The 15,345-nt window shown below is 42.1% G+C and overlaps 1 protein-coding gene across 3 annotated transcripts in view; it reads left to right on the plus strand.

Moving 5' to 3' along the window:
• The window catches only part of ITPR2 (inositol 1,4,5-trisphosphate receptor type 2), a gene marked incomplete at its 5' end in the record, with an annotated part of 263,069 nt that overhangs the window by 80,680 nt on the left and 167,044 nt on the right, over positions 1–15,345 (plus strand). For all 3 annotated transcript variants that reach the window (XM_084279428.1, XM_084279429.1, XM_084279430.1), the window contains 7 exons: positions 121–279; positions 1,250–1,422; positions 3,864–3,983; positions 4,085–4,270; positions 4,893–5,144; positions 6,180–6,324; positions 7,273–7,423. In XM_084279428.1, the coding sequence (XP_084135554.1) occupies positions 121–279; positions 1,250–1,422; positions 3,864–3,983; positions 4,085–4,270; positions 4,893–5,144; positions 6,180–6,324; positions 7,273–7,423 (1,186 nt within the window). The remainder of the gene's footprint in view (positions 1–120; positions 280–1,249; positions 1,423–3,863; positions 3,984–4,084; positions 4,271–4,892; positions 5,145–6,179; positions 6,325–7,272; positions 7,424–15,345) is intronic.

Consider the following 15,345-nt stretch of genomic DNA (forward strand, 5'->3'; position numbering starts at 1 on the left):
CTATAAATTAAGCAAAAACCTGGTGGGTGGGACGGGGTGAAACTTGATGATCTTTAAGGTCCCTTCCAGCCCATTCTATGATTCTGTGATTCTCATTATCGGTGATGCTGATTTGAACAGATATTTGGCATCCTGAAAGCTCCGTTTAAGGACAAAGGTGAAGGATCGATGCTGAGGCTTGAAGACCTAGGTGACCAGAGATATGCTCCATACAAATACATGTTAAGGTTATGTTACAGAGTTCTCAGACATTCCCAACAGGACTATAGGAAGAACCAGGTCAGTGGAATTCAAGATGGTTTTTTCCTTCTGATTTCTATAATTCCTCATCCTGTGTTTGACATCTCTCTCTGCACTTACAAGTGAGATTCTGTGGGGGTGGTGAAAGGACTGGGTCTTGTGTAGTTTAGTAGGAAGAAGTCACTGTCGTGTGCTGCCTCATGCTGAGGAGCACTGGTTTGGTTTTGTAGGTGTTTGTATAACAACTGGATGGTCAGTAATGAAGATCATAGGTTGACCTTATACTTCCACAGGCTCAGACTGAGATTGACGTCCACTGCTTTGTCCATGAAGTTTTATTAAAATTAGACTCTTGGACTCTGTATTGTAAAGTGGGAAGCCTGCAAAACTGTCTGTTGCTCTTGCTCATTTGTCTGTAGAGGGATGGCAGTGAATCAGAGCAGAGGTTATTCTAGCAGGTAGCCTGATTTCCTCCTGCTGGAGACTCCCCATGAGCAAAAGCATTTCAGAACATGGTGTTGAATGGTTTGCACATTACAGCAGGGAAAAACTGCACTAACTTTATAGGGCTAAAGGGACTAGAGATAAAAGATTGAAGTGCTATGTGTGACTTTTTTTGTTTTCTTTCTAATGCTTGGCAAAAATAATTTTGCCTTGGAGGGAGAGAAAGGGAGGAGGGAGGACTCAGGGAAGAAAGCTTCTTAAATACTACAAAAACCTTTTGGTTTTCCCCTCTTAAAAAATGGGTTGCCATTTCTTGAGTGTTATATAAATTTTCGTGGATTCATTTTCCTTGGTTTATAAAAGAATAACAAGAGTTAGTCATCCCTAATATTGAAGCTGTTTCTTGGGGTACATATTTTAGGTGTTCAGATGTTCTTTTGTTCGGGCTGGTTCAGAGAGGAAAATGTTGAGGGTTGTTATGATTGCTAATAGAGCTGAATGCTTCTGGTTCTAAAAGAAGGTTACTGCTTAACAGGTCATAATGGGAGTTCTCATTTTTTTTCAGGAATATATTGCTAAGAACTTCTGCATCATGCAGTCCCAGATTGGTTATGATATTCTGGCAGAAGACACCATCACAGCTTTGTTGCACAACAACAGAAAACTGCTAGAGAAACACATCACAGCTAAAGAAATAGAGACGTTTGTTAATTTACTCAGGAGAAATCGAGAGCCAAGGTTTGAAGTGGTTCATGTAATATTCTTTTTCTGTATTGATAGGCTTTTATATTGCAGTAGCTGTGAATCTGCCTGCTATTCGTAGTTTTGTTGTCCTTTTTTTCTCCCATCTTGAATTTATATTTCTTTTGACCTGGCAGACAAAAACCCACATGTACAATGTCACGCTAGAAAATATTAGAACTCGCTGTAATTCTTGGGATCTGGCCATATCTGTGTTCCAGAACAAGAGCTTACTGAAAAGATTATTTATACTTCACAGGATAATTTTGAAAATATGGTTTTAGTTCAGATTGGGACAAATAGACAGAAATTGAAATTTCTCGTAAGAACAGTTTTCCTGCAGGTTCTGATTCCAGGTCAGACCTGAAAGAGGCCTAGGACAGCGAAGATCCCAGTGAACACGTGTCCTGGACCAGATCTTGTTCCAAACATAAAACTCTGGTCTTGAACTTCATCCAGTTGGACATTTTTTTTATTAGCTTTAGGTCAGAATATAAAGGAAATGGATTTTATTTTTTTTAATGGAAAAAATAGATCTTTCTTTTTTTTTTCAATTGGCTTTTCAGCTGTAAAATTACCAAAGTAATGCAAATATTAGAAATTAATATACTAAAGGCCAAATAATATCCCCTGTAATTGTGAATACCATTTTTCTGTTAACGATTAAGGATATATTGCTCAAGGCCCTGGTGCTTCACTGCTTCAATTATTCTCTGTGTGTCTGCAGCCGTTCTGCCCCATTCTGTAAACTTGTTGCCTCTCCCATGCTAAACTGGGTTGGGTTTGGTCAGTACGAAGAGGAAACCACATGAGATCAGCTCCTTCTCAGTGCTGAAAGGTCCTGGTGTTAATTGACAGTCTCATGTCACTTTGTGGAGGAAGATGGCATAGTATTGTTGTGTAATTAAATTGTGCGCTCGCTGTGCATTAAAGTATACATTCACTTCTTTAAGGCTGAAGTCCAAGAGCAATAAATGCTTGAAAAATACAACTTGCAAGATAGTGCAACCTGCATAGTAAAGGCACTTATTTTCATAGAGGGCCTTGTAGACTTTTGCAGCACTGGTTGTGTAAGAAGGGTGGCTGTATGCTCTAAAACAAGAGAGCTACAATTTTTTCCCAAGTTTAGCTTCAATGAGGTAACTCGACCCAGAATCCTGTGTAATTATGTGTTGTTTGCTTACTGTTATCTTTGTGAGGCAGTATTGCTGTGCACTATTACCTGTTGCTTCATTGAAGTGATGGGTAAAATTGTTCTGAAGTGTAGCTGAAAAATGCTGTCCGTACCCATCCCTTGCAGTTCCCAGGTTTCTGCAGAGAGTGTGGTCTGCACTAACATAGAAATGATTTTCTGATTCCCTCTGGCAGGGTGATCACCTATAGAGGTTCAAACTGCTGGATCCTTGAACAGTAGATGGCCAATGTTTTAACCTGGATTTCTAAGGAAGTGGAGTATATGGTCTCCCTGTGTGTGCCTGCTCGTATGTGCTCCCCCACCAGCTCTTGAGCCTCTCACCTACTTTTAGCTATGTGTACTAGAGTGGTGGGCTCAGAGATCCGCAGTTCCTACAAATGTCACAAAAAGAAGCAGCTACATAGGGGGAAAAGGCCCTTTTTATATTCCAGAGGAAAAAAAGTATGGGCTGCTGTTAACACACACAGAGGAATCTATGAAATACGCAAGAAGCAGATACCTAATATATGTCCCAGTTGTAAGGAAAGCCTCAGCCCAGACCTTGTTAAACATCTGAGGACCTAAATTCAAGAGACAAATTCATAGGAAACTGATTTCCATGCAAAGCTTTGTTATTTATTTCTTCTTTATGTGGAACAAGCTCTTTGAATACAGAGGTTCTGTCTTCAGGTCCTGCCAGACCTTCAGTAATTGTTGACTGTGTCACTTCAGAGATTTTTATCAGGCATCTTTGAAAGGTGGAGGTGTGGACTCCTTCAGTGCAGTGGAGTTCCTCAGGGGGCACACAGATGTCTCCAGCATGAGTAACACCTCCTTGCTCTTTAGGTTAGGGAGATGTATGTTACCTAGTGGGGAAGATGGGTAAGAATGTGTTTTCTTGCTTTTGGTTCCTGACAAGGACCAGGGCCTTCACTAGAGCTCCCCTGCCAGCCAAGCTTAAGACAGCCTCAGGCTGCTCTTAAGGTCTGGCACAAATCTTTTGCTGAGAAGTGTCACGCTTGGGATATTTTTCTTTCCTCTCCCTGACTGATTGTTCAGCGCCGCTCTGGGTGGCTCTCAAAGCTATTACTCATCATCATCTGTTGTGAGTTGCAATAGTAGGAATCGACAAGAGATCCTATGTTGATAAAACTCACAATATATGCTCCCCTGAGTATGTTAGTGATGGATGCTAAAGATTTCTGCTGCAACGTTTCTGGGTAGCATTTTAAATCTCATGTTCTGTTGGTTTTTTTGACTGCAGGTTCTTGGATTATCTATCAGACCTGTGTGTATCTAACACCACAGCAATACCAGTAACTCAGGAACTCATCTGCAAGTTTATGCTGAGCCCAGGAAATGCAGACATTCTCATTCAGACCAAGTGAGCACCCACAATTGGAACATACCTTTTTGTTATCTGCTCTGTTGTTACTATCACAGCAGTTTGCTAGTGGCTCCATTGTGAATGATTTGTATTTGCAGGCTGGTTTCAACACAAATGGACAACCCCTTGGAATGCCCTGTCATCTCAGATGACATTGATGAAGAGGAAGTGTGGCTTTACTGGATTGACAGTAACAAGGAACCTCATGGCAAAGCCATCAGGCACCTGGCTCAGGAGGCAAAGGAGGGCACGAAAGCTGATTTAGAAGTTCTTACCTACTACAGGTAAAACTGCTTATTCAAATGGAAGGAAATGCAAAGTCTCCAGATAGTCTGAGCTGTTCTTACCGGGATCAGTTGCTAACACCAAAAAAGAAAGCCAGGTCATGCCAGAAACTGGGATTAAAAGTTTGTTTCAAAGTTTCCTCTGTGGGAGCATCACACTCTCTGCTCTCTATTCCAGACAAATCTTGAGTTTCCTTTGCTCGTGACAACTCTTTGTGTCATTTTATAATTTTGTCTCTTACCTTCTATTTATTGGGCTGTATTTTTGGATTGTTCAGCTCTGGAAGCAAGACACGCTCCAAGGAAGGAGTGTCCTGAAGCTTAGAGGGGAGATGGGATCATGGAAGTGTGTCTAACACAGACTGAAAACTAATTGTTGAAATGCTTTGGCCTTCCACTGAACAATGCTCCCTTTGAGTTTCAAAGGGCGCCCTGACTTCACAGGGGTTGGTGCTTGCCATTAGCATTTTTAATGGCAAGTTGGTCCCTTGGTTAGCAAAGTCGCTCCTGTCACTGTTTAGCACTTAGAGCAGGAAGGCTGACTCAGGTTTGTAAAGTGAGTTTTGCTGTTTCATCATATTTGAAGAAATCACTTGGAAATACGTTGCTATCTTTCTTGAAGGTACCAACTGAACCTCTTTGCAAGAATGTGCCTGGACCGCCAGTATCTGGCCATCAACCAGATTTCTGCACAGCTGTCAGTAGACTTGATCCTACGATGCATGTCTGACGAAAGCCTCCCTTACGACCTCCGGGCTTCCTTCTGTCGGCTGATGTTACACATGCATGTGGACAGAGATCCTCAGGAATCTGTGGTACCTGTCAGATACGCCAGATTGTGGACTGAAATTCCTACTAAGATCACAATTCATGAGTGAGTTGAAAGTGTTACAGACTGAAGTGCAAAAGCATTTCGTAGGGGATAGTCTCAGAACAAAATGATTGTAGATGTGTAATGTCAGCACAACATATACATAAAAAAGGTATTGGGTTGCAGAACATGGAGCTGTTAATTATTGTCACTCTTGGAAACTTCCTTGGGTAGCTTCACATGAAAGTATTTTGATTTTGGTTTTCACTGTGTTCTTCTAGGGAACAAGCTGGGGGAAAATGGAAACGGCCTTTCCAGCTGAACTTGAAGTAATCTAATTGTGTCTAACTTTACACGTTCACTAGGCTGGAGCTCAGTTTTATGCTTCAAGCTCAACTGAAAGCCACAGTGGAAAACCAGAACTTGGAGTTAGGTACAGCTGTTGCCCCAGAAACAGTTCAGAGGCTTTGGCCTCCTTCAGCAAAGTACTTAGGCATGTGTTAAATTTAAGTGTGGGAGAAGGCCCCGTTGACTTCAGTGGAAACCCTCTCTGGCTTAATTGATTTGATGGAGCAGTGCCACTGGGTTAGACCTGGGGAGGGAGTATCTGGCTGAAGGAACAGAGGAAGAAGTATAGCAGTGCAGCAGAGGGTGCTGCTTCTGCTAGTGAGATAAAGGACTGTTTTAGGTGCATGAATCAGTCCTAGCTGCTGGTGCAAAAGAGGAGGTTGTCTGTCCCAAGCTGCTTTCCTGATCTACTGTCTTCCTTGCAGAAATAGTAAACTCTGGCTGATGGGCAGAGAGGGCAGCTGAGACTTAGTGATTATTGAATTAAGAGTGGACCTGCCAGAACAGTAGTATATTCCTGTCTCTGTTATTCCCATTCACTGTAACTGGTACTGTTGGGGAAGGAGGTTTGTGCATCCTCTTTGCTTATCTATGTAGAATTTGTTGACCACTACCCCTTTTCCTTACAGAGAACCAACAGTAATTTTACAGCATTGTGATTGTTTGGGGGTTTTTTATTTTAGTTTGGTGACAGCTGATCCTGATTTTGGAAGGAAGGAATATTAAACACCTCTGTGCCTTGCATTGTAGGTACGATTCTTTCACAGACTCTTCGAGAAATGAAATGAAGAGGAAGTTTGCACTCACTATGGAATTTGTAGAAGAGTACTTGAAAGAAGTTGTAAATCAGCCCTTTCCTTTTGGAGACAAAGAGAAAAATAAACTTACGTTTGAGGTACTTCTATGTGCATCCTAGTTCTGGTTTTCCTCCTCATTTTAGCTGAGTTGACAATTGGCTCTTTCAAAAAAAAAACAAACAAACAAAACAAAACCAAACAAACAGCAACTGGTAGAATAAATGTTGGTGTAAAATGTCCTAAAGAAGCACCAGTTCCTAATTCCAGTGATAACTGTTACTGCAGAAAACAGTATTACTGTTTGCTGTTAAACAGATGTGTCCTTCCTTCCTTCTCCTGGGATGGTTGCATTTCAGTGGCTCCATTCAGGGATGGATACGTGTGTGGGTGAATGGCCATATGACCTTTCTCTCCACATTAATGAATTAGCCTGCAGGGATTCTTTGATATAAATACTATTCTCTGTGTCAGATACACAACACTGAAGGAAATGCCTTCAGAAATAACCTAATCCTGTGTTTTAAATATTGTTTGAAATTCTTGACAGAAACTTTAGATGGGCCTGAGTCTTCTAGATTCAGATAACATTAAGTAAAGGGGAAATGCTTACAAAAACTTTGCCACTTCTGCCTCTTGTCATCTGAAATCACCTCCATTCACCAGACTTGCTTACTCTTCTTCTGACTTCCATCTTCCTTGCAGCTGCTGCCTCTTTAAACAATTTCCTGGACTCTTTCTTCTCAGTCTTATGTATTTTCCCGGATACAGTTGTATCCTTTCATGCCTCCCTAAATCTGATATTGGTTTTGCTCTCTGTTGTAATTTGACTGACTAATTGTTTTGTCTAATGCTGAAAAAACATTTAATGTCACTGGCCTTAGTTTAAGGCCAGTGGAAAGACTTGTACTAATTTGAATGCATTCTAGGTCTGGATCTCTGTGAAAGAGAGACTCTGTGATTGCTGCTTGAAATGCACCTGTCTTGCACAGCCAAATACCACAAAGGTTGCCAATACTTTCTTCATTTTTAATTTCTTTTTCTCCTAGGTGGTACATCTGGCTCGAAACCTCATATACTTTGGCTTTTATAGTTTTAGTGAGCTTCTCAGACTGACCCGGACACTGCTGGCAATCCTAGATATTGTTCAAGTTCCTATATCATCATACTTCGAAAGGTTGAGCAAATTTCAGGATGGAGGTGAGAGAAGCAGCCAAAGACTGTTACTCCAATGTCTAATTCATTATTTAGCTTGGAAATGATTTATGGAACATGTCATTGATCTTTCCAGGTTCTTTATTCACACACAAACACACCTATAGGAACGTACTGCACGATATATTAAGATAGCCAGTTAAAAAGGAACCCTTTTGAACAGAGTGGCAGATTTCACGAGTTGTGGTTACTGTGTTGAGTTAATTGAGCTGCTGCTCCTTTGCTTTTTTGGAACTGAACGTTCAAATCCAGATCTAAGCTGCCAGTATCCCTCGCGCTGAACATCCCAAGCAACTACAGGTAGCATTTGCCTGGGCACAGCAAGTGTGGTGGCTCATATGCAGCCCAAGTGTTTATTAGTTGTCTCAGTTCTTCACTGAAAGGGAAAATAAGACTTTGCTGGTCCCATGACTGGAGAAGCACCAGATGGAAATCTAGATGAGACCATTCTCTGCGTGTGTTTTGCAGTTTAGAATCTTCATTTTTTTAACCCAGACTGAAGTGCCTGTCTGACAACCCACGGACAGCACTGTATGTCCCACTGGCCTTTCTACCATGGCTTAAAACTGAGTTGAAGAATGAACATGCTGGGAAGGTGCTGAAGCTTAGGAGTTTAGTTTTCCTCCGTGTGTGGAAGAGAGGTATGACAGTTATGCAGGCTGAGGGTCCAGGAGACTGGGTGGTGGCATATTCTGTTTTACTGAGTGGCTGATGTGTCATTGCACTTCTAGCTGGCCCACAGCACCAGAAAGGGTGAGCTGTCTCGTTTGCAAGAACAATTATTTTCCCAGCCTTAAGTTCCCCCTACGGGTGCCCTGTGTGAGTGTGCCGTCCTTTGTAACTTAGCTCTTTTGAGGTTCACAGGCTCTGGAGAAGTGCAGACTGTCATTGTCATCTCCGAGCCAAGAAGCCTTATGCTTGGTTATCTTGATCTTTCCTCCACCACTGCCAGTACCCTTTACGGAAACCCCCTGCAAGTTTTTCCTGCAGTGCTGTGCACACTAAGGCATGCTATAGCTGGCTGCAGTCCCTCTACAGCACTAGAGAAAGACTGTATGTTCAGACACTTGGAATTATGTTTTCCTTTTTTGTCCCTGAAATACTGCATTGCGGACTCTCCTCTTAAATGGCTCTGGACACAGTTTGACTCCTGATAAGATCTTGGCATATTGGCAAGATGGAACATACAGACGTGGTTCTTCTGTTTAGTTCTCTCTCTGCTCGAGTCTTTAATCCTGGTTGTACATCTCGTTCAATGTTTTAATTCACCTTCATTACCAAGAAAATTGTGTTTCATCCTTAATTCCCTTTTATTTCTGTTGAAGGATTTCCTTTCAGGCTTTATACAAGAGGAAAGAACCACCCATTAAGTGCAGACAGACCTGCTCTCCATTTTACTACTTTCTGTAGCAATTCCATGCAAATCAATTTGTTTACTCTGAAATAAATGAGTGTGAAGGAATGCAGAAAGTGTCACCACCATGCAAATGGAAGCTCAGTGGCTTTGTTACTAACGCTCAGCCATTGACCGGAGACTTGTTGGAAACTTTTGTCACACATCTGGTTTTGTCTCTTATTCCTTCAGCAGAAAAGACACAGGATTTTTTTATATGTCTTTGATTAGCTTCTGCCTTTGTACAGATTCTTTAAACCTCCTTCTTAGCTGTAGTTGTCTCCATGGATATTTATCTACACTAGACCAGTTTAGGTCAGGCTTTGACATTCCGCTGATGTTCAAAAGGAACTGTGGGTTGGTTTATTGTGTTTTGGGGTTTTTTTTGTTGTTGTTCCCCTTTTCCTGCTAACTATATGGCCAGAAAGCCCATTGCTTTAGAGAGGGTTTTTTGCTAGTTCTGACCATTGTAAATTGTGTCTGTGATCTTAAGGGACACCAGATAGAGATATTGGCTGTGCTGTCTAGGCTTAAAAATAGGCATTGAAATTTTGCTGCGGAGACATAGGTGTTCTTATGTTGAAATAGCTGTAAGATTTTCTGGAGGGGCATTCTGCAGTCTTGGACAAAAGAAAGGGATGCCCGTCTTTGGATGGTCATATCTTCTTGTCTTCAACCTCTTTCTTCTTTTCTGATTGACAGGTCATAACACACATCAACTCTGTGTTCACTTGACAGTTGAGACAGAATGATCCCAAGTGTTGAACTGCTGTGCCCAAGCATATTACTATTCCTCCTTCTTTCTCTGGAGGATCATACTTAGCTGCCCATGGGCAATGTTAGGCTGTGAAGATGGGTATCTCACAAGGACGCATCGTTTAGAAGCAGTTTAAGCAGTTTTGCAACTCCTAGTCTCGTGTTTTTGAGCACCCAACTCATAGAACTTCATGCCTGAAGAAAACATATTACTCAAGCAAACCTGGGGAGTGCTTCTCATAAAGAAAAAGCATACAAAACCCAATCAGCATTAACTTCAGTTGCATGTTGAAATTGGAGAGGGAGCTCAAGAAGAAACCCCTAGGTACTGTAGTTGCTGACATTCTGGAGGCTACTACTACTGTGGCTGAAATGTCAATATTTACAACTTCTGTCTGTGTTAGGTGTGGAAGCCTGCTGCTGAGGAATGAATCAGGCCAGAGGGACCGGAGTTTCCCTGACATAAGTTGCTGTAGTTCCCGGGGCTCTAAGCCAGCTGAGTGTTAGCAACGCTCTTTTTTTCCTTTCTCTCCTGGGTTTTTTGTGGTGGGGTTTTGGTATTTTTGGGAGGGTTGTTGTTGGCTTGGCTTTTTTTCAACCCTGTTGTTGTGTATCAGTCCTTTAAAATCAGCTCTGTGGTCATCTTGCACCCACATCCTGATCGCATCTTTGCTACAAGGTAATGAGGAGGTTTGAATGAGGCCCTGAACACCCTGAGCCCTTGACCTGCTTGTGTGCTCTCTGCCTTGCTGTGTATCACTTAGCCACAGCGAGGTGCGGTGCGTCCGCGCTGAGCTCGAAAGACCTGAGCTCAGGGGATTTCCTGGCTTGTGCTGTAGCCTTGTCGGTTGCTTCTGTGTCCAGTCTTTCCAGGCTTCGTGAACTTGTGCTTGAGCCCACAGGAAGGTGCAGAGAGGCCTTATGTTTTCTGTCTGAGTGGTGGTGGGCTGGGACTTACGGCCCTCTGCATGTGTTGGACTGTAGATGATGCAAAGGATAAATGAGATCTGACCTGAGGCTGGGTTTGCATCTGTGTGTGACGGGGAGGCCTTGCTGTATTAGGGTTGATGGAACAGGCCTGTGTGTGAGATGATCATGTGTCCTAATGATCTCGGGCTTTTTATCTTCTGGAGGAAGTGAAAGACCATGGGTCTGATTCTACAATGCTTTGCATCTTGTGCAGTCACTTCTAGTCAAACAAGCTTGTTCCCAAAGGTACTGGTGTTGCCAAGATCCTGTGGAGACTGAACCCACCTTGTCCAGGATCCACTGGGGATCCTGAGGATTGAACAGCCCCACAAAGAAATTGGTCTCAGGAATTTCATCTTGATATATCCCCTCACTCTGACAGTAGGATTGTTCACTGAGCAAAGCTGTATCCAGCCAGTCATCACAAATGTCTGGGCATTAGCTTGATTCAGTAAGAATGCATATTTCATACTTTGAGCTTACAGCTTAGAAGTGTAGCTCTAAAACCCAATTTAGATGAACCCTGAAAGCAAGCTGTGATGCCTGGGACTTGATGGTTCATTGGTATAAACCAATGTCTTTAAATAGGGTCCTGATCTTGTGACTCTAATGTGGGAAGGTGCTACTGAATACCACCTTGGCTCTGTATATTTTAGTTTTCATCACCATCTTACTGTAAAGGTACATAGGTTAATATTAAATGGGTATTTAACAGCAATAATTTGTCAACAACTATGCCTGTTTAGAAATGCAGTCGATTTTCAGGTTCTAGGACAAGTGACTCAAGAAGAGGCTTGACCAAACAGAAAATTCATATAGTTCCTATTCTGCAGCTGTAATAGATCCAAGGTGGCAGCTCTACAGAAGCTAAGAAGCTATTTATTTTTCATGATAGGTCTTGCATTTAAGTTTTGTTAAAAAGTATTGATTTCTATGGGAAATTCAGTGAATAAATTTGGGGACAGATAGGGTATACAGCCTTTCCATTATCTGCATTGATTTGTTTCAGGTCAGTAGCAGCAAAAGCTTCCAGCATCTGGTTCCTCTAATGTGGAGTTGTAGGGACCTGGTGAGCTTGTGTCTCTGCTGGTTTGGCAACTGCTCCATGTCATGAAATCTGAAGTCAGGATTTTAGGAATGGGTAGAAATAGGTTAATGGTGAGGGGAGGAATGAGGTGAGTCTTGGCTGTGGGAAGCCTGACTGGAGTTGCACACCTCAAAATTGAAACAATCAAATTTGCAACCAGCATTCTGGAATATTCTTCGCTGTTTCATATTTATTTCTTGAGTAGACCCACTTATTTCAGTAAAACCATTCGTTAAGTAAGGGAGTACATGTGACAAGTGGTGAACTGTTGAAGCAAATCTGCAAAATGGCATGTATTTTTAGGCTTAGTGGGAATTGCATGAAGACTTAATTAACCTTTTACCTCAAGATGTCCTTTTCCATCTTTTGCTTAAATTTTGACTCACGTTGATGGCTGAAGCAGTCCTTGATGTTCTGTGCGTGTTTCTCTGTGTTGGTTCTGCAAAGGTTCTGAGAAGAGCCTTACATTGCTGTTAATGTTATGACCTGCTTCCGTTAAAAAGCTTGATTTTAATGCCACTGTCAGTTACCTTAGCCAGAAGTAAATTAATGTGCATGTAGTTTTCAGGTGTGACCTTATTTGATGAGGACAGATTGGGGAAAGTTGGCTGGAAACATTTGCGAGGTAGGATCCGGGAAAGGGAAAATATGTATATTTTTGGAAAGGCTTCTTACCTCGATCACATCCTAAAAATTAGTTGACTTGAAAATCTTGCAACCAACTCTTTTTTTCAGTGTCTTTGAGTCATTTTTGAGGCTATTTGAAGCTTTTTTCTGTTTTGTTTTTTCCCTTTTAGATTCTATTAGAAAAAAAAAGGTGTTTACAAAATATACTACTTGTATCCTAAAGAGGCATTTTTTTTCTTAAGGAGAAAGTGAGGACTTCATTTGGTACTGCTGTCATTCTGGCACCTTTCAAGAACATTATAATCTCTCACCATTTTAATTAAACCAGTGAAATCATTGCTTTCCTAATAAGTGCACCCTGCTGTATCATTCCAGAGTCAGGAGCCAGTCTGCCTTGTCCAATACTGGTTATTTATTCTCTGTGAATTAAAATGCACATCTTTCTCTAGGTGCAATTGATCTTTCAAATAGCTGATTTTAGTCAAACCATGCAGCTAGAGCATATGTCAGGCCTGAAAGATTAAATGACATGGTAGTATTAGCAGGCAAGCTACACATTTGGCATGCAGCTCGGTGCTATTTAGTTAATGTTGTTTGGGAATAATGGCATGCAAGGAAATTCACCCTTGAGTTTAGGCTGCATATGTCTTGGGATGTGTCTCGGTGCTGGGCACCAGTTTGAAAATCGGTGGGACAAAGCTTAGATTATCTGCAGAGTGTGTCTTTCCCTCAGCAGCTCTACATAAATGACTGCAATATTCCTGAGCTAGTGTCCACTGCCATCAGTCTTTCAGCTCCCTTGGCTTCCACAAAGCAAGACTATGCTCAGTCTTTTTGAAAAGCAGGTTTTAAAAAATACCTATAATAAGCTCCAATAGCTCCTGCCTCTGTGATTCTCACATGAGGTATGTTGTTCCTGACTGGCTCAACAGATGCCTCCTTTTACCTGTTCAAACTGGTAGTCAGATATCCCAGCTCCTTCACGTTATGTGTGGATCTTTAGCTTGGTGGCGTATCCCTCCTGTAGACTGACGGGAGTAAAGACCTGCTCACAGCTGTCCTGAGATTATGAAACAGTTGTTTGGAATGTACCCTGAAAAGCCTCACCCCTACATCCTGCTGTTAGCTTTGCTTCTTCGTTGTGATGTACCCCAAAGGGTTCAACCCTTGCAGGAGTCAGAGTGGGGAAGCCTTCACTCTCTCCTGAAGACCAGCCCTGGTGGGCTACCATGTCTCTGCAAAGGAGTACTTTGTGTATCCATGTGTCAAGACACTCTGGTCTAGTCTTCTGCTCCTTCAATACATCCTGACAGTCTCCTTAGTCTCTCAGCTTCAGCTGAGAGAGAAGACAGGTAGTGTCATCTTCTGGCACTCTCAGCTGCACGTATAGATGCGTGCTGCTTAGAAGCACCAGTTGTGAGACTACTACTAGAACAGGGTTGAGAACAAGGTTGGACCTGCCATTTCTTTTGTTCCTGTGGGTCCTTTGTGACCAAGCAGGACCAGATATCATCCAGGACTATTAGAAAAGACTATATTGTTTCTCAGCCTTTCATCCGTGACTGTTAGCTGTTCTTTTGTCTAGTTCTTGAGGCATACTTTGATTATCAGAGCTAATGAGGCAGTGGCTGCCTGGCAGACTGAGCAATAATTTATGCCAGCAGTTTACAAAAAAAAAAAAAGAAAAAGAAAAAAGGAGTTTACAAGAGGAAGAAGGTGTAACCATTAGGAAAGTTAGCTGTGTTGCTTCACAGTAGATGTCTGTGACTAAATGCTGTTCAGTGCAGAATTTTGTCAGACCAAAGGGGAGGTCAGTCTGAGAGTTTAATTCTCTGGCACAAATCACTTCTTTTTCTTCCTTATTCTTTCCTTCATCATGAGACCTGTGCATTAAAGTGATTCCAGAGACTATTGCTCTTCTAGGAATCAATATCCATTTCATAGATGTAGCGTAGCTAGAAGGCTTGATTCCCATGATGCTTTTTACCTTCAAGGCCAGCATGCTGATGTATGTATTTTTTCCATTGTCTGGAAAACTGTTCTTTGATGCTGCTTCCATGGTTTTGGGGGATAGACAACATCAACAGAAACTGCATAAGGTCAGGAGAAGGTCAGGTTTGGTGGAGTTTCACCATGGCTGGGCAGGGTGAGTTTGCACGCAAAAAGGGAGGGCTTGTGGATATGCTGTAGGTAAGTGGAGGCTGGGGTGGCCAGATCCGTTCAGGTGGTGGATACCAAATGTATGTGAATTGCATACTGTGGGTTGGTTTTGTCTCCTTGTTTTACCTTGTTAGTTCTAAGGGCTGTATAAAATGTATAAGTGGCTTCACCTTCTGCCCTTAATGTCATGCATTAGGTTTTCTGCAAGGTGTACCTGAGCTCAGCTGGTTACTGAGCGATGAAAAATGGTTTAATGAAGAAATAAAGTGTGATTTTTGGCCTGTTTATGGTAGGTTCTGCAGTCTTTATGAGCAAATTCTGTAGGAAACCTGTAAAAATTAATACCTCTTTCATAAACAGAGCTGTAAGGCTTAATGCCTCTGGCAAATAATATATAGCTCTAAAGGGTTTGAAATAAAATGTGTTCCTTTAGGTACTGGAGTGTTGTTATTATATGTCTTAAAACTGGCTATAACTTTTCACACAGGAAAAATTAAATTGCATGAAGCAATGTAGCTAAATCAACAAAGGCAAAGAAATGGAGAATTAAAGCTGCCGCTGGGTTTTAATTTAGCCCTTGGTAAGGAGGCACTGCTGTGCGTGCGGTTCCCTGCCAGAGGGTCCCCAGGGGCTGGCAGTGCTGCTTGCTTTAAGATGGCACTCAAACCTTAAGCAGGTTGTGGTGGAGCAGTAGGGTAGGTCTCACTGAAATCCACAAAGTCAAAGCTATTTGGTGTCAGGGCTCCTGCTTCAGCAGTCATTGGGAAGGGAGTTGCTGTGCTAAACACCATCTTAAACCCTGGCTAAACGTGCCGACGCTGAGGCATGGGTTAGACAAAGTCAGGCTTGCTGAGGAGCTCACTTTGATGGTGGTAAGAAAGTGGAATTTTCAGGAACGTGTTACACCTCTCCCGA

The sequence above is a fragment of the Gallinula chloropus genome, assembly GCF_964237585.1.
Source record: "Gallinula chloropus genome assembly, chromosome: 1".
In the NCBI taxonomy this organism is placed as follows: Eukaryota; Metazoa; Chordata; class Aves; order Gruiformes; family Rallidae; genus Gallinula; species Gallinula chloropus.